This window comes from Phacochoerus africanus, chromosome 9 (genome assembly GCF_016906955.1).
Source record: "Phacochoerus africanus isolate WHEZ1 chromosome 9, ROS_Pafr_v1, whole genome shotgun sequence".
NCBI classification, from domain to species: domain Eukaryota; kingdom Metazoa; phylum Chordata; class Mammalia; order Artiodactyla; family Suidae; genus Phacochoerus; species Phacochoerus africanus.
The window spans coordinates 53,427,894-53,448,688 of NC_062552.1; the positions used below are offsets into that span (position 1 = coordinate 53,427,894).

The 20,795-nt window shown below is 40.4% G+C and overlaps 1 protein-coding gene across 4 annotated transcripts in view; it reads left to right on the plus strand.

The window, feature by feature from the left end:
• The window catches only part of CPEB1 (cytoplasmic polyadenylation element binding protein 1), an 80,350-nt gene that overhangs the window by 11,583 nt on the left and 47,972 nt on the right, over window positions 1–20,795 (plus strand). For all 4 annotated transcript variants that reach the window (XM_047796347.1, XM_047796343.1, XM_047796345.1 and 1 more), the window contains exon 2: window positions 13,525–13,699. Coding sequence is in view for 2 of the 4 variants with exons in the window: in XM_047796343.1 (XP_047652299.1) it covers window positions 13,525–13,699 (175 nt within the window). In the remaining 2 variants the exon portion in view is untranslated. The remainder of the gene's footprint in view (window positions 1–13,524; window positions 13,700–20,795) is intronic.

Sequence of the window (20,795 nt, forward strand, 5' to 3'; positions counted from 1 at the left end):
TTGTTAGTAGGGAGTGTTTTTTTTTTATTATATACTCAATTTTATTTCTGCCATAGGTCTGTTCAAATGATCTGTTTCTTCTTGATTCATTTTTAGCTGTCTGTATGTCTCTAGAAAAATGTCCATTTCTTTTAGGTTGTCAAATTTGTTGGCATAGAGTTGTTCATAGTATTCTCTTAGATGGGGTTTGTTTGTTTTTGTATTTCTGTTGAGATTTCTCCTTTTTCATTTCTTATTTTGTTTATTTGGGTTCTTTCTTCTTGGTGAGTCTGACCAGAGGTTCGTCAGTTTTGTTTACCCTTTCAAAGAACCAGATCTTGGTTTTATTGATTTTTTTCTATTGTTTTTTAAAATCTATTTTATAGATTTCTTCTCTGATCCTTATGATTTCCTTCCTTGTGCTGACTTAAGGTTTTGTTCTTCTTTTTGTAATTCTTTTAGGTTGTCTGTTAGGTTGTTGATTTGATATTTTTCTTGTTATTTTGAGGAAGGCCTATATTGCTATGAACTTTCCTCTAAGAACTGCTTTGGTGACATCCCATAGATTTTGTATTATTGTGTTTGGGAGGATCTCTTAATACTAAAGCTTCTGAATGTTTCAGGTGAAGCTCTGATAACAGTATTTCCCTGCCCTCGAAAAAGACTCCCTACACAGCTTCAGAGTTGTCACAGGGTGGTTTCCAGACCTGCTATCTCCTCTCCTCCTCCCTTGTTTTTCAGACTGCCTTGATGCAGAAGGAAGAGGAGTTTTAGGGTCTGGGATTCTGATTTGAGTACTAGTGCCCTGTTAAACTGGCTGACTTAGAGGAAGATTTTGTTTTGCTGATAAGCATGTCTTTTTCTTTGTAATGAGACAGACAAGCTGAGAAATTTTTGTGATGAACAAGAGAAACTGAAGGCACTGGATGGTTGGTCATACAGGTCCTATGCTTGTCCTCTCCAGTTGGACTTAGCTTCCATTACTATCCCTTTTCTCTGGTTATTGAATGAGTGTCCTCCTCCCTGTTCAGAGAGGAGTTTTGTGTCTTGGGGCCCATCTTCTCCCACACTTTCAGGGCCTCTTGTGTCCCTGCCACATGTTTCATCTCTGTCTGCAAACATGGTCACCTTTCTCCCATGCTTAGGTCTTTCCTATTACAGCAACCCCCTCCAGCAACCAGCCTCACTGGTTTTCCTTGGTTTCCCCATCAAGCTTTTTGTACAGAGTGTTAACTAACCCAGCCCTTTCTTTACTGCTTCACTCTACTCATCTCTTAATTCCTTGAGATCTGACATTATATAATCCCCTCCCCCCTCACACATTCTGTTCTGAAACTCTTTACCAAGTTCATTGTGCCTTGTCAAATCTTACAGATGTTTCTCAAGCCTTTTAAAATGTTTGCATTCTTGCTTGAATGTGTTTGGTTTTTTTTTGTTGTTCATGTCCGTGGCATGTGGGAGTTCTGAGGTCTGGGGCCAGAGATGGAAACTGTGCCACAGCAGTAACCCAAGCTGCCGCTATGACAACGCTAGATCCTTAACTCACTGAGCTACCAGGGAACTCCATTGGCTGTTCTTTTAAGATCTTTGGAAAGTGCAGATTTGATCACCTACTCTATAGGCAGTGGTTCTTAAACATTTTCATCTCAGGCTACCTTTAAACTCTTAATATTTTGAGAATCTCAGGAGCTTTTGCACATGTGGATCATATCTATCAATATTTACTCATTAGAAATTAAAAATGGAAAAAATAAATTTATCCACTAGTCATTAAAAAATAAATCCATTCCATGTTAACGCACTTATATTTCCTAAGACAAACAAAAATATGAATCATAAAAATGAGCATTCCTCTACATTTTTACTCTTCAGTATCTGATTTAACAGAAGAAAACTGGATTTTGTTGTTTTCTTCTGTATTTAATCTGTTTCTGTGTGTTGTTTTGATTGATGTATATGAAGAAAATTTGGTTTTACACAGATAAGCAATTGGAAGAGGAGAAATGTTTTAATAGCTTTTTCAAGTAATTGTGGCTATTCCTCTTTGATACTTCAACAAAACTCAGCAAGTGATAACTTTTTTTCTTTTTTGGCCACCTCAAAGGCTATGGGGTTCCTGGGCCAGGTATCAGATCTGAGCCACAATTGCAACCTATGGAGTTGTAAAAGGTTGCAATTGTCCCTCAGTATCCACGAAGGATTGGTTCCAGGACCCCCCTCCCCCATGGATACCAAAATCTGAGGAGGCTCCAGTTCCATCTATAAAATGACATGGTATTTGCTTACAACCTAGGCAGTCCTCCCATATATGTCAAGTCATCCCTAGATTGATTGTAATACTTAATACTATGTAAATAGTTGTAGTTACAAGGAAAATGCCATTTAGTTGCTAGTGCATGGCAAAATCAGCTTTTGCTTTTTGGCACTTTCTGGAATATTTTCTGCTAATGTTTCTACTCTGTGGTTGGTTGAGTTTGCAGATGAGGAACCCCAGGACACAAAGGACTGACTGTGGTTGCAGCATGAAATCTGAAACCATATGGCAATACTCCTCATGTTCTGTTACATTAAAATGCATTGGTCTGTCTCGTACTTTGGATGAGCCATCTACCCATGTCTGATTTTGTAATACCATATTTTAACCATTTGACAAATACTGCTTCGCTGAGTTATGCAGTATTGTAAATGTTGAACACTGATTAGTAGCACGACCAGTCTCATCAGAAAAGTATTTTATAAGTATTGAGGAAGGTGTCAGTTTCAAGTGGTGACAAATAAAGGTTTTCCAGAATTCTAATTTTTTCTTCAAAGCTCAGTTTTTATCATTAGCGACAGATAATGATTTATTTATTTTTTTGAAGCTACTGGCTTACTTTGTTTTCAAGCCAGATACCCAAAGCTGATAAACCATAGTACGCTGGTTACTTTTTCAAGTACAAAAGATGTTTCATGGAAAACAAAAGGCTAATTCTTCTCTTTTAAACTTTTCTAAACTTTTATTTTTTTTGGTTGCACCTGTGGCATGCATAAGTTCCTGGGCCAGGGATCAGACCCACACCACAGTTGTAACCAAAGCTATAGCAGCAACAGTGCTGGATCCTTTACCCGCTGAGCCACAAGGGAACTCCTAATTCTTCTTGGAACTCAGTCACAAAACCTTTTTCTTGAGTCCATCATTATATTTCAGTATGAAGCAAATGGGCTTTACACCTACATCCATTTGTCTCACAGAATATTAAAGGCATGTACTCAAGGACTGAGATTTAATGAAATTTTTACTGCTTACCCAAGGACATTTATAAGTAGATCTGGCTTTTTCTGGGAATTCAGAGCACAAAGAATACAATAACTGCTGCTGCAGTTTATTGGCAGTGTCTCGATTCCTGCTAACATGCCGGTGTTACCCACTCCCATTGCCTTTATACCATTGGTGCAAATATCAACAAAGTGAAAAAAAGAAACTGATAGCTTAGAATTATGAAAACAGTTTTGACTTTGTAGACCTCTGAGGGGTAGGTCCACAGACCTTACTTAGAGAACTGCTGCCACAGAGTAAGTAAAATCAAGCTCCTTAGTTAGCATACAAAACCTGTCAAGGTCTCACTTCAGGGTGGTGGCCAAGTTTGAGGCCTAATGGTTTATTCCTTGAATTTTTTTTTAAATTGAGGGATAATATACATGCAGTAATAGATGCTAGTTGTTAGTACATATCTTGATCAATTTTTATATATTCACATTTTTTATGTATTTTTACATATTTGTATTTTTTTTTTTTAAATGGCCATTCCCGTGGCATGTAGAATTTCCAAGGCCAGGGATTGAATCCGACCTGCAGCTGTGGCAGTGGACAGATTCTTTTTTTTTTTTTTTTTTGTCTTTTTTGTTGTTGTTGTTGTTGTTGCTATCTCTTGTTTCTTGGGCTGCTCCCGCGGCATATGGAGGTTCCCAGGCTAGGGGTTGAATTGGAGCTGTAGCCACCGGCCTACGCCAGAGCCACAGCAACGCGGGATCCGAGCTGCGTCTGTGACCTACACCACAGCTCACGGGCAACGCCGGATCGTTAACCCACTGAGCAAGGGCAGGGACCGAACCCGCAACCTCATGGTTCCTAGTTGGATTCGTTAACCACTGCGCCACGACGGGAACTCCAGTGGACAGATTCTTTAACCCACTGCCTGGGGCTGGGGATTGAACCCACACCTCTGCACACACACCCCCCCACCCCACTCCACCCACCCAAGCCGCTATAGTCAGATTCTTAACCTACTGTGTCGCAGCAGGAACTCCTGTATGTTTTTTTCAGTATATCACATAGATCAAGGTGGAGGACGTTTCCAGCACTCCATAAGGTGCCCTTGTGCCCTTTCCACTCTTACACCTCCGCCCGGCCACACAGTTAACTGCTATTCTGACTTGTCATCTGTCATTTTTGCCTATTTTTGAAGTTTTTGAAGTTCTTATAAATGAAATCATGTAGCATGTACTCTTGAGTTTGGCTTTTTTCCCTTGATTTAGTGTCTGAGATTTCTATAAGTTTCAGTGTAGTACAGATATTTTTGTTTTTGTTTTGCTGTTTGGCATGTTAGAGATGTGAATAATTACCTGTCTTAAGATGTTACAGAGGTGAACAGTTTATCCATACTTACGCTTACGATGTGCAGAAAAAGTTAATAAAGTAGACCTGACTGCTGTCCTTTGGCTGGTGTCTGGGAATGTGGATTTTGAGTTTCTACCATTCCCAGAACTGGTCAGGGTGAATTATTATATGTAAAGTGCACAAACAATATGGTTTATGCTGAACATCTGCTTTCCTCTTGTTGTCTGGAATTTTGGTGTATTATAGACAGAGGCTGCCTGTGTGACCAGCCCTCAGTAAAATCCTGGGTGCCCATGCTTCCCTTGTTGGCAGCATTTCTCAGTGTTGTGTCACAGTTTGTTCCTGGGGGAGTCAAGCATGTCCTGTGTGACTCCCTGGGTTGGGGGGGAGGGTGGACCCTTGGAAACTTGCTCCTGGTTCTCCCAGGCTTTGCCCCTGTGCTTTTTTTTCCCTTTGCTGATTTTGCTATTTTCTGGCTGTAATCGGTCTTAACCATGTATGCTGAGTACACCTATGTGCTGAATCCTGTGAGTCCTGTCGTTCTAGTGAATCATGGAACCTGGGCCGGGGGTGGTCTTGGGGACCACTAACACAAGAGCCATTAATTTTTATTTCTTTTAGGATTTTGAGTATAATGAATAAATCTGTTTTGATTGTTCTTGTACATGCCTTTTAGCTGTCTTAGGTACTCACTTCTCTTGCATATAGGGGCATGAGTGCAATTGCTAAGTCATTCCTTGTATTTAAAATTCTAGCAGTGGTGTACTTCTAAAAGTATCCCTCTGTTTCATACCTTCTTGCCCTTGGACATGTTATTCTTTTTGCCTAGAATGCCTTCCCCACCCCTAATATGCCTATTTAGCAAAAACCTTTTGATCTTTTTTGCCTACCTAATACTCTTGTTATTTCTGTATATATTTAGTATTGGGCTTACAATTATAGCATATAACTTGTTTATGTGTTCCCATTAGATTAATTCCTTGGGAGCTCAGGCTGTCTTATTTATCCTCTGTCCCCAGAATGGCTTCTAGTGTATGAGGAAAATATAATCCGCACATGTAATCTTTGGGTTCGCAAAGCACCAGGTCATTTTGTTCATGGTTTCCTTGTTTTTTGTTCATGTGCAATTGTCTCTGCTTCAAACTTAAAATCCCAAATCCTGAAATGATTTTGAGTGGCCAAGAGCTTTGACAGTGAAGAGCGATAGAATTGGTGAGTGAACGTTGATTTTTGATCTTAACTTAACGTTTTAAAAAAAGAGTCACTACCATTTGGAGGAGGTTGTGATGGAGGTGGTAAAAATACCTATGACAGGAGTAGGATATGAGTCTGCCTTTGCCTTTCCTCTGAGGTCTATATTGAGTACCTGCAGATTTAGCAGATATTTATGCTGGGGTGCTGCTTAAATAAAGGCTTTGAGGGATCTTACAGATTGTCAGATGCAGAGCTAACAGTGCATACAACGAGCAGTTGGATAGGTTAAGTGTGACCGGAGCTACAGTTAGAATGACTGTGTGTTCTGTATATTCTTGAGCAGTCTGGATATTAAATATTCCCTTAATGTTCTCATAAATCTGTCCTGTAAATTGTACTATTTCCTCTTCCCGAGTTTATAAAGCAAAAAGAATATTAGGCATTAGATACATTCTGCAGAAACTGAAGAATAACCAGAAAAGTAAAGAAAGAGCCTGGAAAAAGTGGTTCCTGAATTAAATGAGTGGAGAGTAGTCGAAGATCAGATACCCAAAATGCCAAGTAAGATAGATCTGAAGTACAGGTTGGGTTTGGCAACTTAAGTCATTAACTTAGGAGCAGTTGTAGAGTTTCTTTTTGGGGGAGAGGGACATGCTGGCAGGATATTGTGGGTTGAGAGGATGAAATAGGTTAAGAAGTAAATGTAGCGTATTTTCTAGAAGATTGGTGGTAGAGCAAAAGGAAGAAGGCAGTGGCTTAAAGGAGAATGTTTTAAGTCAAGGAAGATGTGGTTGTTTTTGAGATGAGAACCTTGGGCATACTTACAGATTGATGGGAAGTGACCAGTGGAGAAGGAGAGGGAGGTCAGATCCTGAATGAAGAGGAGGTGATATCTTGCTTCTTGTATCTGGTGATTGACTCGCTTTCTCTTTCTGCGGGGTAAGGACCTGCGGCCATATCTCCTTTATTCCTGGTAAACCTCTGTCCAGTCTTGTTCCTCCACTTCCTTTTCTTTAATTTACTATGTTCTGTATCTACTCTGTGCTTGTTTTCTGCCTGTCTATAATGTTCTTCCTCAGACTTGCTTATTGAAATTCTGCTTTTTCATTATTTTCTAGATTGAAAGTCATTGTTAAACCATTGCTAAACCAAATATACTCTTCTGTTCTATGTATTTTTTTACTTACCTTGATCTCCACTTACCTAGCTGGATTCTTTCTCCCACTTACTTAGTTCTGCCTAGGGCAAGGATTATGTTTTATTTATCTCAACATCTGACCTAGCAGGTTTTTAGTAATGATGAAATATTAAATGAAACTATATGAGGCTGCTTTTTTTTTTTTTTGGTCAGAAAAGGTAAGTATAATTGACAATTGCATAGAGATCAGGCTAATAACTTTTTATTCCTTATATTGTTGCACAGAAGACTTGAGGTGGAAGTTTGGTAAGAATGGACAAGCGGGAGTTCCTGTTGAGGCTTAGAGGGTTAAGAACCTGATGTTGTCTCTGAGGACACAGGTTTAATCCCTGGACTTGCTCAGTGAGTTAAGGATCCTGCATTGCCTGTGGCATGGGTTGCAGATGTGACTTGGATCCAGTGTTGCTGTGGCTGTAGTGTATAGGCCTGCAGTTGCAGCTCTGATTCAACCCCTAGCCTGGGACCTTCCAAATGTTGCAGGTGCAGCCATAAAAAGAAAAAAGAGAAAAAAAAAAAAAAAAGGACAAGTAAGGACCAGGGAGACAGTTAAACATAGAGAAGAATTTTTTTTTTGTCTTTTTTGCCATTTCCTGGGCCACTCCCGTGACATATGGAGGTTCCCAGGCTAGGGGTCCAATCGGAGCTGTAGCTGCTGACCGATGCCACAGCAATGCCGGATCTTTAACGCACTGAGCAAGGCCAGGGATCGAACGCACAACCTCATGGTTCCTAGTCGGATTTGTTAACCACTGTGCCACGACGGGAACTCCTTGTGGTTTTTTTTGTTTGTTTGTTTAGAGAAGCATTTCTTAACAACTATAGAGTCATTGAAGTTCACCCAAAAACTTGGCTTTGAATGGCCAGGTGACTAAAACAAACCTGGGAATTTGGCCGAAAGATTTACATCCTTCCATAAAGAATATAAGGAAAACATCAACTCCTCAGGGGAACCTATAGCATTTCCTGGTCTTTGGTCTGGATGACATTTTTCTAAGCAAGTGTTCATGTAAGTGCTGTTCAGAATTGAAGTAAACAGTATTCTCAACATCCTGAATATGAATGCCAAGAGGCTTTGTTCACATTTATTATTACATATATACAAAACTAAGACTAAATTGCAAGTACATTTCAGAAGCAGTTCTTTGGGGATATCTAAGTATTACTTTTATTGCTGTGTCATAATTAAAAAACAACATCTAAATATTCAAGAGCAGTGCTTAAAAATACCTGATTAATTATAAGATTTTATTCTCAGAAAAATTTTTAGTGTGAACAGTTTTGCTAGGGGCTTAGTGAATTCCAGTCTATGGAACCCCAGGTTTAAAACTCCCTTAGGAGGAGTAGATAAATTGTGTGCCATTCAGATAAGCTTCCATAAATCTTTCAACCACTTTTTGAGGAATCCATAGGAGATGATTAGCAGTAATAGTCTACAAGTGGTCTGCAGTATAGATATTTTACTGTTGATTAAAGACAAACAATAAAAACAAACCCAGAGATGGTAGAGTTGTCAATCATCTATGACAATTAAATATCCCCAAACCAGGATTTTGACCTAAAGGACTTGCCATTTCATCACCATGTTGATCCTGGGTTATATGGTATTTGAAGGCAAGGCCAGGGTTCCCAAATAGGGCAGTTACAGTTTTGTTATAGCATACAAATAAGTATTTTGGGATATTATTCCTGAACTAGCAAACATGGCTACATGGTGTGGGTTCATATGTTTGAAGAATTCTGAGTTGGAGTTTCAAACCACAAATGTAAAAACCTTCCAGTTGAATAACATGTATGTACCATTGTATAAAACAGACGATTAACAAGAGCCTATTGTATAACTCAGGGAAATCTGCCCAACAGTTTGTAATAACATGTAAGGAAAAAAAGAATATACACACACACACACACACACACACACACCCAATTCACCTGAAACTAATGCAACATTGTAAGTCAACTATACTCCAATAAATTTAAAAACAAAAATCCTCCACAGTTACATGCTATAAGCTTCTTGGTGAACTTGTAAGTTGAAAGCATACTTTTCAGTAACGGTGATGGAGTTGAGGGGCATTTGTCCCTAAAGAGTTACTGAGCATATCCAGGCACTTTATATATTTCTCATCATCACACAGTCTACAAGTAGGTGGTACTCCATTTTGTACCCAAGGCAACCAAGGCTCAGAGAAGATACTTTAGTGGTAGACTTAGTATTTGTACTCCAAAGCCTTTCTACTTTTCAAAACAGTGATGCACAGTTGGGGGAGGATTCCTCCCTTGCGGAAAAGGGAAGTGCTTTTTTCAGATTGTGGTGTCATCTCCCCAACCCCCCACCCCCGCCATCATCCCCTTTGCAGTTGAGGTTTATTGCTAGAGAAAACCACTGTTTCATGATGGGAGTGTCAACCCTTTTCTGTTGAAGAGGAGAAAATTGTGACCTGCTATAAAATAGCTTGTATTAGCAGAAATTCCTAGTGAACCATTCTTTCTGATAATAAGTAGGTATAACTAGTTTTATCTTGAGGCCATTTTTAGCTGCTAACAGTAAGAATTACTGCTTTTCTCTTCTGGCACTGCCAAGTAATTCTTCCTATTGATCCATGATTCTCATTAGTATTAAAGTTTGTATTCTCTTATAAGTCTCTAATCTGTCTTTAAGGCCTGCTTTCTTATCCATAGTGAAAAACCAAATATCCAAAAAAGCTGCAGATTATCTCACTTTATGGCAATATGTGCCAAAAATAACAGGGAGAGCTATCAAGAAATAGTAGCATAACTAAGGGGAAAGAACTTATTTTTCCTTAGAGTAAAACATGGATATGAACTCAGACCTATAAATTGATCAGGGTTAAGACAGAATATACAAAGTAATGGGCCTGTAAGTATAGGGGTTGGATAGAAGCTTTCTTTTTCAAAAATGAGAAAGTACGGAGTTCCCTGGTGGTAATTTAGTGAGTTAAGGATCCAGTGTTGTCACTGTGGCTCAGGTTCACGCCCTGGCCTGGGAACTTTTGTATGCTGCAGGCAAGGCAAAAAAAAAAAAAAAAAAAAGTCAGAGAAACTATGAATTCATTTAACTGGGGAATTTTTAAAGGATTGTTGTATTCTATAGTAGGCTCTGCTTTTAGGCAGTTGAATTTTTATCATGTCTTTTAATTTAAGCTTTTTAAATGACATGATTATAGAGATTAGGCATGAAAGGGCCTGGGGTCTTCCAGGGAATGGTTGGCGTAGGTTTTTAGTTCATTTTTCTCCTTTAATATTCTTTTTTTCAAGGATCCTTGTGACTTCTGACCCCTTGGTGTAATAATAGTGATCCTACAGAGTCGTTTGGTCAGCACATAATTGCGTGCCAGGTACTGTGCCAAGCACATTATGTGCATTGATTCACAGAAAGCCCTGTGAAATAATATTATTCCTTTTATTCCTGTTGTATAAGGAAAGTAGTCTATCCCCATCTGATGTTACTGGCTTTGATCTTTTTTTCCTTCCAAATTGGTTACTCAAGGCAGACTGTTGGTACTTACTGACCTGATTAAGCAGTTTGGAATTGAACACTTCATTTACCTTTATTCTAATTTATATAAAGTCCTCTAGATCTCTGACTTGGTGTACTTGAGGGGAGAAGTAGGGTGTTCCAGATAGCATTTGCCTTGAGTTTGGAAGTTATAGTGTATGTTCCTAATGTGAGTGGGGCAGAGTTGGCCAGGCATATGCCTAAGTCAGATTTTTTTCAGGCTGAGTGAGATGATAAGAGTCTTAGAACTTTCCCTCCTCCTGGGGAGGAAGATTTGTCCCAGAAGGCCTCCAGATCAGCATCTTTCCCATAGACCACTGTGGCATTCTTGTCACCTGTTCTCCTGCCTCCCATCTTTCATGTAGTTACTGCGTATCCTAGGTGTTGCATATAGTTATTTACTTGCCTTTAAGTGTGGTCAGGATCTGGGAATCCTAATAAATAAAAATTAAATTAATTGTTTTTCTTTTTATGGCAGCACCCGTGGCATATGGAAGTTCTCAGGCCAGGGGTTGGAGCCGAGCCACATCTGTGACCTATGCTGCAGCTTGTGGCACCACCAGATCCTTAACCCAATGAGTGAGACCAGGGATCGACCCTTATCCTCACAGACTCTTTTTCGGGTTCTTAACCTGCTGAGCCACAACGGGAACTCCGAATTCAGTTAATTTTTGTATATTAAGAAAGGCCTTTTAAAGTATGGAAATCTTTGATGTAGATGATAATTTTAACTCCTTAACCTGGCACACAGGACCGTCTTTCCAGTCTGCTCTTCTCCCGTATGTGATGCTCCACCACATGGCACCACTTCTGGTAATGCTGCTGTGTCTGTGTTCTTCAGACCCTCCTCATTCCCCACTTCCAGACACATTCTCTCCCCCTCAGTCCCCTTGGCTTAGAGGATAATGTACCTTTACAACACATCATAGCTTGAGGTTATTCATGATACAGTCAGGTCTTCGTTCCCTTTCTAGATTTCAAAAAAAAAAATTTTAGCTGTGTCTCTGTCTAATCTGCCCACCCATAGAATGCTGCTATAGATAGCAGGCATTTGGTTAATGCTTATTAGGCAGGGAATGAATGAAGCATAACCTGAGATCTGCATATTGATTGTAAATGCTTGTACCTTAGCCTTTGTGAAGTTGCCTTAGTGAAGTAATCATCTTAGAAATCTACAGTTGTGAAAGGGGCCTTGTGTTGGTGGATTTAACCATTCTCAATGGTACCTCTCTGGAGGGCTTGGGAAAAAGACCTTGCAGGCTGTGTGTTCTGGTCAGCCTCACAGCTCACAAAGGATAACCAGTCTTTTCAAGAGCTTGAAAATGATACAGGAGTCAAGATTGTCCCTTGAAGGCCGGCCTGCAGAGTTCATAAAATTGTAAATGCTTCTGGTCATCCTTATGCTTATACCTGGATTTTAATAGGCTAAACAAAATGACACCAGTCCTTTTTTAGTTTTGTTCCGAAGTGATTAGCTACAAGATCTTAGGTACTGGTTTCCTTACTTGGTCTGTTGTTTGTTTATTTTCCCCTAAGCTAATTGGGAATGATGGAACTGATGAGTCAGACTCCCCTTAGAAGATTGTCTGTCAGCCAGTTTTTCATTGCTTATATATTGGACATTGGATGTGGTGAGTGAGGGAAAATGAAGAGGGAAGAATGGCACTGGAATTTCGTCTAGGGCACCTGGTGGATGGTGGTGTTATTTACTGAGATAGAGAATACCTAAAGAATCACTTGTGTGGGGGTTCAGTTCATGTTTATGTATCTGGGAGTGATTCAGTAATGTCTTACTGACATTACTGTTGTATGTACTTTTAATGACATATGACATATGAGTTGTATGTGCTTTTAATGACACATAGACTTGTATAACTTAAACGGTTCCTTTTGGGTAGTGTTTGTACCACTCTTGATCCCTACCATGTGTTTTCCTCTAATTATATTTTTAAATAAAAATAGCAGCCACCATATATCAGCACACCATGGTAAATGCTGTATATATTTCATCAAAAGGTTGAGAGGTATTCTTTCTTTTCTGGGGGGGGGGGTGTCTTTATAGGGCCACACCCATGGCATATGGAGGTCCCCAGGCTAGGGGTTGAATTGGAGCTGTAGCCACTGGCCTATGCCACAGCCACAGCCACATGGGATCTGAGCTGTGTCTTTAACCTACACCACAGCTCACAGCAACACCGGATCCTTAACCAGCTGAGTGAGGCCAGGGATCGAACCTATGTCCTCATAGACACTAATCAGATTTGTTTCCAGTGAGCCATGATGGGAACTCTGAGAGGTATTCTTTCTATTTCACAAATGGGGAAACCACGGCACAGAGGTTAATAATTGCCGATAAATGGCAAGCCAAACTTTTTAAATAACATTATTGAGATATAATTTACATAACCATAAAGTTCAGCTTCAAAAGTACAATTCATTAATTTTTAATGTATTTACAGAGTTTTGCAACCATCACCATAATCTAATTTTAGAATATTTGCATCATCTCAAAAAGAAACCTTGAACCCATTAGATACCACCCTCTAACCCCCTCCCCATCTCCCCAGGTGAAGGCAGCTAATCTACTTTAGATTTGTTTATTCTGGACATTTTATATAATCGGGCTCATATAATATGTGGTCTCTTGTGACTGGCTTCTTTCACATAATGTTTTTGAGGTTTACCCATCTTGTAGTATGTATCAGTACTTCATTCCTTTTTATTGCCAAATCTATTGTATAGATAAACTCAAGATTTGAACCAGGTATGTCTCATTGTAAGGTTCATGCTGTTGCTACTATGCCATTCTATACTTCCTATCCATGTCCCATTGCATGAGAAAGTTCTTGAGGCAGTGTCTTATATACTTCAGTGTTTTTCCCTCTCACAATTCTCTCAGGGTACCTTGCTCATAGTATTTTAATATATAGACAAGAAACCCAAGTCCTTGTTATCTTGGACTTGGATTGGAAGAAAGAGGTGTGATGTCTCCATCATCAGGGAAAGTAGAAAACCTAAATATATTTTCTTTGTGTCTAGGAAGAAGAGGCAGGAAAGATAAAAGATTGCTGGGACAACCAGGAAGCACCTGCACTCTCCACGTGTAGCAATGCCAATATCTTTCGAAGGATAAATACCATACTGGATAATTCTCTGGATTTCAGCAGAGTCTGCACTACACCCATAAATCGAGGAATTCATGATCATTTGCCAGGTGATTTAGATATGAAAACTTGGATGTGCTAGACATGTATATACAGCTGTTCTAGGCAGCTTTTTATAAAACCTGTGAAAAATGTCCTTGAATCTCTGGCAATACTTGCCCCTTTTGTAGTTTGCTTTGTGAATTGGGTCCCCTTTAGGGTGAAGACTACCTTTTTTTTTTTTTTTTTTTTGCTATTTCTTGGGCCGCTCCCGCGGCATATGGAGGTTCCCAGGCTAGGGGTTGAATCGGAGCTGTAGCCACCGGCCTACGCCAGAGCCACAGCAACGCTGGATCCGAGCCGCCTCTGCAACCTACACCACAGCTCACGGCAACGCCGGGTAGTTAACCCACTGAGCAAGGGCAGGGACCGAACCCACAACCTCATGGTTTCTAGTCGGATTCGTTAACCACTGCGCCACGACGGGAACTCCAAGACTACCTTTTGATTATTTTATAGAAGTCTATTTTATGATTTGTAAGAACATTGGGTGAAAAAGGATAGGTCAGATGTGACAAGAGTATTTATATATACAATGTGAGTCATGTATTTTATGATAGATCTTCTTACAGGTATATTAAAATTTTTTCAAGGGTAATCAATACTTGGTCTAATTCAACATATTCAAGATATGTCAATATATAATCAATAAAATATTAACAAGATATTCTTTTGCTAGTATGTCTTTGTATATACTAGTACGACTTAGACTCCAAAATCCAATGCTTATTTTAAATTTACAGCACAGCTCAATTTGAACTAGTTACATTTCAAGTGCTCAGTAGCCACATGGGACTAGTGGCTATTGTATTGGATGGTGCAGCTCCTGAATATTTTAATTGCTTTTAAACATGAATGCAGGTCAACAAGCATTCAGCTTTTATGATATTTATGATATTCCACAGAATAGTAGAGGGAAAGGGCAGCATCTCCTGAAGATGATCCTTCAGGAGGAGCTTGGATGCTCTAACAGTGTTTCATTATCTTTTTGTGGGAGTTGCAGCATATAAGAATTTTGTGAAATATTTTTGAATTATTTTAGATGAAAGTGAACATGTTTATAATTTTTTAAATGGACCTTGAAAATATTTGGTAACAACAGAGCTTCTCAGAACAGGAACTGGTAATTGCTATTTTTTAGTTATAAATTCTTTGAGTTATTTTTAACTTGGCCTTGGAAATAATTCCCACAGAAGTGCTGTAGCATGTGAACATAAACTAGCTAAGTGTTTAAGGGAGAAGTTCCTTAGGGAGGAGACTGACCTGTGGAATTGTAGCATTTGCTATTAAATTGTCCTGGAGGGGAAATAGAAGAATGTGGGGGCTGGGGGACAGAGGAGGGTCTTTTCTTTCCTAATTTCCAAAAAGGTATACATGTGATATTTTCTGTTAACTGGTATAAGCGTGAGCTAACCCTTATTATGTAGCTTATGCCAGGTTAAAAATTCGGAGAACCTGCTTGGTTCTACATACATGATGTTTTTCTCTTTTGAGAAAATGCATGACATTTATTCCATTAAGGATGATAGTCAGCAATGGCTTAAATTTCACTGGATTGCTTCAGACATGCTGTAAACTTGGATGGTTTATAGCAAAGTATTTTTCAGGTAATGCTAGGTTGTTGACTCATGTAAGACGCATGGTCGGTGAGAGAGGAGCTTTGAGGGTGTACATTTGCAGTTGGCTAGGGAACTCCATGGCCTCACGAGGAAGATGCCAAGCTCTGGTGAAACTGTTACGGTTGCACTCCGCCCGCATCACAGACTGGTCAAACTACAAGGAGTAAGTAGACTTCTTGGCCTCTTCAGAGCCTTCTCAGGGCACATAGCAGAAGAATATGTTGAAGAAATAGAGAAACAATGGATTCTAAGTTGACCTTGGGCAGTAAAATGAAGTAGATAATTCTTCCAGCTGTAGGACAGAATGGTACCTGCCCCAAATGCCTCGCAGGGTTCTCCTGTGGTGCTTAGATGAGGAAGCAGTGCTGCAGTTTGAAAGGACCTCAAGGGAGTGTGGGAGAGGTTCTGGTCAAGGTAGCTGGTGTTCTGACCCTTTGCAGGTGACCTAGCCCCCACTGTGTGGTCAGCTCTTTCCCTGTCCCTACCTGAGGTCTTGACTCAGGGCTGTGGGCTCATGGTTTCAAGTGGTGAGGCAGGGCTGCCTGGCCTACAGCAGAGAGCAGCTCTCCCAGGTTTCCCAAGCAGGAAAACCCATCTTGTGGTTAATGAGGAAGTAAACCTGGGTATGTATTTTTCATGAAAAACTTCAAGAAATAATTCGTAGCTTCTGGTCAAAATCAGTCTTGTTACCTAAAAAGATAATCAGAATTATAAAAACTTATCAGGAGTTCCTGTCATGGCTCAGTGGTTAACGAATCCAACTGGGAACCACGAGGTTGCGGGTTCAATCCCTGGCCTCACTCAATGGGTTAAGGATCCAGTGTTGCCGTGAGCTGTGGGTGTAGGTCGCAGACAAGGCTCGGATCTGGCGTTGCTGTGTCTCTGGTGTAGGCCAGTGGCTACAGCTCAAATTGGACCCCTAGCCTGGGAACCTCCATATTCCACAGGTGCAGCCCTAGAGAAGACAAAAATACAAAAAATTAAAAAAATAAAAACTTATCAAGGGAGTTCCTATCGTGGCTCATTGGAAATGAATCTGACTAGCATCCATGAGGACGCAGGTTCCATCCCTTGCCTCACTCAGTGGGTTAAGGATCTGGTGTTGCCATGATCTGTGGTGTAGGTTGCAGATGCAGCTTGGATCCTGTGTTGCTGTGGCTGTGACATAGGCCGGCAGCTACAGCTCTGATTCAGCCCCTATCTGGGAACCTCCATATGCTGCCCTAAAAAGACAAAAAAAAATCTTATCAAGATTGTTTATCACAGCATTATAACTAGGAACAGTTTGGTGACAGTAAAAGCTTAAGTAACCAGACAGTAGAGTGTTTTGCAGCATATGGAACATTCAGTGTATCAGCAGCCATGCAGTTCTGCAGTTATTAAATACGATGTTTGTAGAAGACTAATGATTGCAACATGAGGTGAAAAAGAAAAGTGGAAAACAGTATAGTCTTAGGTATGTATAAATGCATGGAGAAGACTGGAATGACAAGACATAAATGTAATAGTGAAGGTATTATGGGTAATCTTTTTTCTTTTTTTTTTCTTTTTTTGTCTTTTTTGTTGTTGTTGTTGTTATTGTTGCTATTTCTTGGGCCGCTCCCACGGCATATGGAGGTTCCCAGGCTAGGGGTCGAATCGGAGCTGCAGCCACCGGCCTACGCCAGAGCCACAGCAACGCGGGATCCGAGCCGCGTCTGCAACCTACACCACAGCTCATGGCAACGCCGGATGGTTAACCCACTGAGCAAGGGCAGGGACCGAACCCGCAACCTCATGGTTCCTAGTCGGATTTGTTAACCACTGCGCCACGACGGGAACTCCCTGGTAATCTTTTTTCTGTGTGCTTTTCCCCACTAGTTCTTCTGTAACAAACGTGTTTTACAATAAAAACAGCCTGTTCAAAATTGTATATCTGGGCACAGTGTTTCACGTTGTTGTTTGGATTTTGTATAGAGCACATTTAATTTTAATTGCACAACTTGTTTCCTGGGTATGCCTAACTTTGCAATAGTTATGTACCATTTATATTTTTCATTTGAACACATGTTTGTCACTTGCAAGGCTGTGTTAGCTGCGACAGAATTTCATTGCATATGGTATGCAGTGCAAGTAGTAATAAAACTACACACTCAGTTAAGCTATTATTAGAAAAGTGCTGTGTCAGGGTCAGAGGAGGGAGAGATTGTATTAGGGAACTAGGAAACACTTTTTCGATGAAGCAGCCTTTGAAATAGGCCTTGAAGAAGGGAAAGTTATTTCAGAGTAACTGGATAATGAGTATATTTTTTCCCTTTTGCTTTAGAATTGGTAGTGGGGTCCAAAGCTGAGAATGAAGAGGTATTAATGACCTGTGGTACAATGACAGTCCCTAAGAGGTGGAACCAGTTACCTCACCAAGGGCTTACCATGAGAACACAGAGCTGTCCCTACCACCACAAACATTATCTGTCTTTTCCTGGTCTGTATAAGGAGACTGCTTAGGGAGGGTAGCATTGGGGGTGAGTCCCTCCTCTCCCAATGGAGCACAGTAGACTGGGATGCTGCTTCCTCTGCTCAGCCACACAGGGGGACCCTTCAAGAGAAGCATTTGTATAGATTGAGCGTGCTTCTAAGAAAGAAGGCAGAAGTTGAGCCCCTTGTTAGGCAGCAGACTTGCTTTCTGTCCTTGACGAGTAGAGATGAAGGAGAAATGGAGAGATGATATAGGGCAGGGAGGGAGGGAAGATGGCTGAAGCATCTGAGTTCCCACCAGTGGACACACAGGGAAGCTGTGACTTAATGTGGTTCAGGAGGTTTAGGAGAAGTTGCAGAAGGCCTGAGCTTTTGGGCTAGAATCCCACCAAGAAGGCCCTTGCTGTGTGTGGGGTAGTAGGAGTTGGGATGGGGCTGGAAGCTTAGGCCAGAGCTGGGATCCGTTACCCGGGCAACTGTGTGGTGGGGATGTACACACTCCTCATAAAAGGGATGCCTGTCACCTACAGGGCCTTTCCCTGCTCCCCGGTCCTTTAAGTCAGAATCTTTTGAACTCTGTGAGGAAGGAAGGAAATAAGCTGTACATGGGCATGTGATTAAACTGTAAATGAAATGAATTTTTAGTAAGTGCCTGTAAAGTGTGAAAATTGGTAAGATGACATTAAGGGACATCTTAACGACTAGACGGATAGGAGATTTAATGTATAGTATGGCTGGCGGCAGTAACTGGAGGAAAAAAGTTACACATTATCTCACTGAGATGAGAATTCTCAGTAACCAGTTAAAATAGCTTGAAGACTTAGAAAAGGGATAGATTAGCCAAAGTAGTTCAAAGTAATTAAGCTGTGAAGCGCTGATTAAGATTTTTATTATTTTGGAGTTCGAGTCGTGGTTCAGTGTTAACGAATCCGACTAGTATCCATGAGGATGTGGATTTGATCCCTGGCCCCGATCAGTGGATTAGGGATCTGGTGTTGCTGTGAGCTGTGGCGTAGGTCGCAGATGTGGCTCAGATCCCTTGTTGCCATGGCTGTGGTATAGACCGGCAGCTGCAGCTCCCGTATGACCCCTAGCCTGGGAACTTCCATAGGCTGTGAGTGTGGTCCTAAAAAAAAAAAAAAAAAAAAGACAGAAAAATTATTATTTTTTTTGTCTTTTTGCCATTTCTTGGGCCACTCCTGCAGCATATGGGTGTTCCCAGGCCCTGGTCGAATCAGAGCTGGAGCCACAGCAATGTGGGATCTGAGCCATGTCTGCAACCTACACCACAGCTCACAGCAACGCCAGATCCTTTACCCACTGAGCAAGGCCAGGGATTGAACCTGCAACCTCATGGTTCCTAGTCAGATTCGTTAACCACTGTGCCATAACGGGAACTCCGAAAAACTTTTATTATTGAAGTATAATGCACATACAGAAAAGTATACTTCGGAGTTCCTGTCGTGGCGCAGTGGAAACGAATCCGACTAGGAGCCATAAGGTTGCGGGTTCGATCCCTGCCCTTGCTCAGTGGGTTGAAGATCTGGTGTTGCCTTGGGCTGTGGTGTAGGTCACAGATGCGGCTCGGATCCTGTGTAGCTGTGGCTGTGTGTAGGCTGGCAGCAACAGCACCAATTAGATCCGGAGCCTGGGAACCTCCATATGCCGTGGGTGCGGCCCTAAAAAAAAAAAAGACAAAAGACAAAAAAAAGAAAAGCATACATCATAAGTGAAGAGCTCACAAACTGAAAACAAGCATGTAACCAGCAACTCCCAGATCTAGATGAGCTACCAACTTTAAATTTAGGACCAAGGAAGTGTAGAGTTGTAGTCCAATATATTGAATTTCTCTCCGAAATGGATTTCTTTCTTATTCTGGAGGATCATTAAACAGTACCGTCACTTAATTATCTGAAAAGGTATTCTGAAATAAATTTTAATATATTCAGTCTCAGTTAACAAGAGACAGTTGAAATTACTCTTGAGAAGTCTTGTTTCCCACAAAATTTTGTGGAACCTTAATATATGGCTTTAACAGTTAACTGATAAAAGTTTAACTTTCTATTGAAGTATAACATACAAAGAGAAAAGTATACAAATGGTAAATATGAAAATTCAATGAATATTCATGCACCGAACACATCTTGTATATCCACACATGTATAGAAGCAGTAGATGAGAAACCTTCTTAGAGCCCTGAAGTCTTTTAACTAGTGAAGAGTAAACCATCAAATTGGCATTTAAATGCATGAACAGTTTTGCCTGTTTTTGAACATATATAATAAGATAACAAATATATACTTTTCATCTGTGAGATTCATGCATATTTCAGGCAGTGGTTGTGGATCATTGGTTCTCATTGCTGTACAGTGTTATGTTGTATAAATATACCCAGGCTTTTTCATTCTACCTTTAATAGGCGTTTGGGGCTATTATGAATAGTGCTGTTATGAACATGCCTTTTGGTGAACTTATTTCTATTGAGTGTAATCCTAGGAAAGTGTTGGCTTATAGGGGTGTGTATGTTTTTAGCATTAGTAGATGCTGCCAGGCGATGTTTCACAGTGATTGTGCCAGTTGACATTCGTGACAGTGTCAGATGCTTTGGGTTGTTCCACATCCTCATCAACAACTGGTATTGTCTTTGTCACTTTGGCCATTTTGATGAGTGTGTAATAGCATCTCTGTTGCAGTTTTAATTTTCGTTTCTTTGATAACTCATGAAGTTGAACACCTTTTCATATGTTTGTTGACCTTTTGATATTTTCTTTCTTGAAGTGCTCCTTCAAGTCTTAGACTCATTTTTCTTTAGGGATTGCCTTGAATCTGTGAATCAATTTGTGAAAAGAATATGTTGACAACAAATCTTTGAATTCAACAAAGCTAGTATGTCTTTTCATTGATCAGGTCTTTAATTTTTCTCAATGTTTTCTAGATGTCTTGGACATTTTTTAAGGTTTATCTCGAGGTCTGGGTAAGTCTCTAATGCTGTTGTAAATTATAATGTGCCTTTTGGCCACATCTACAGCACGTG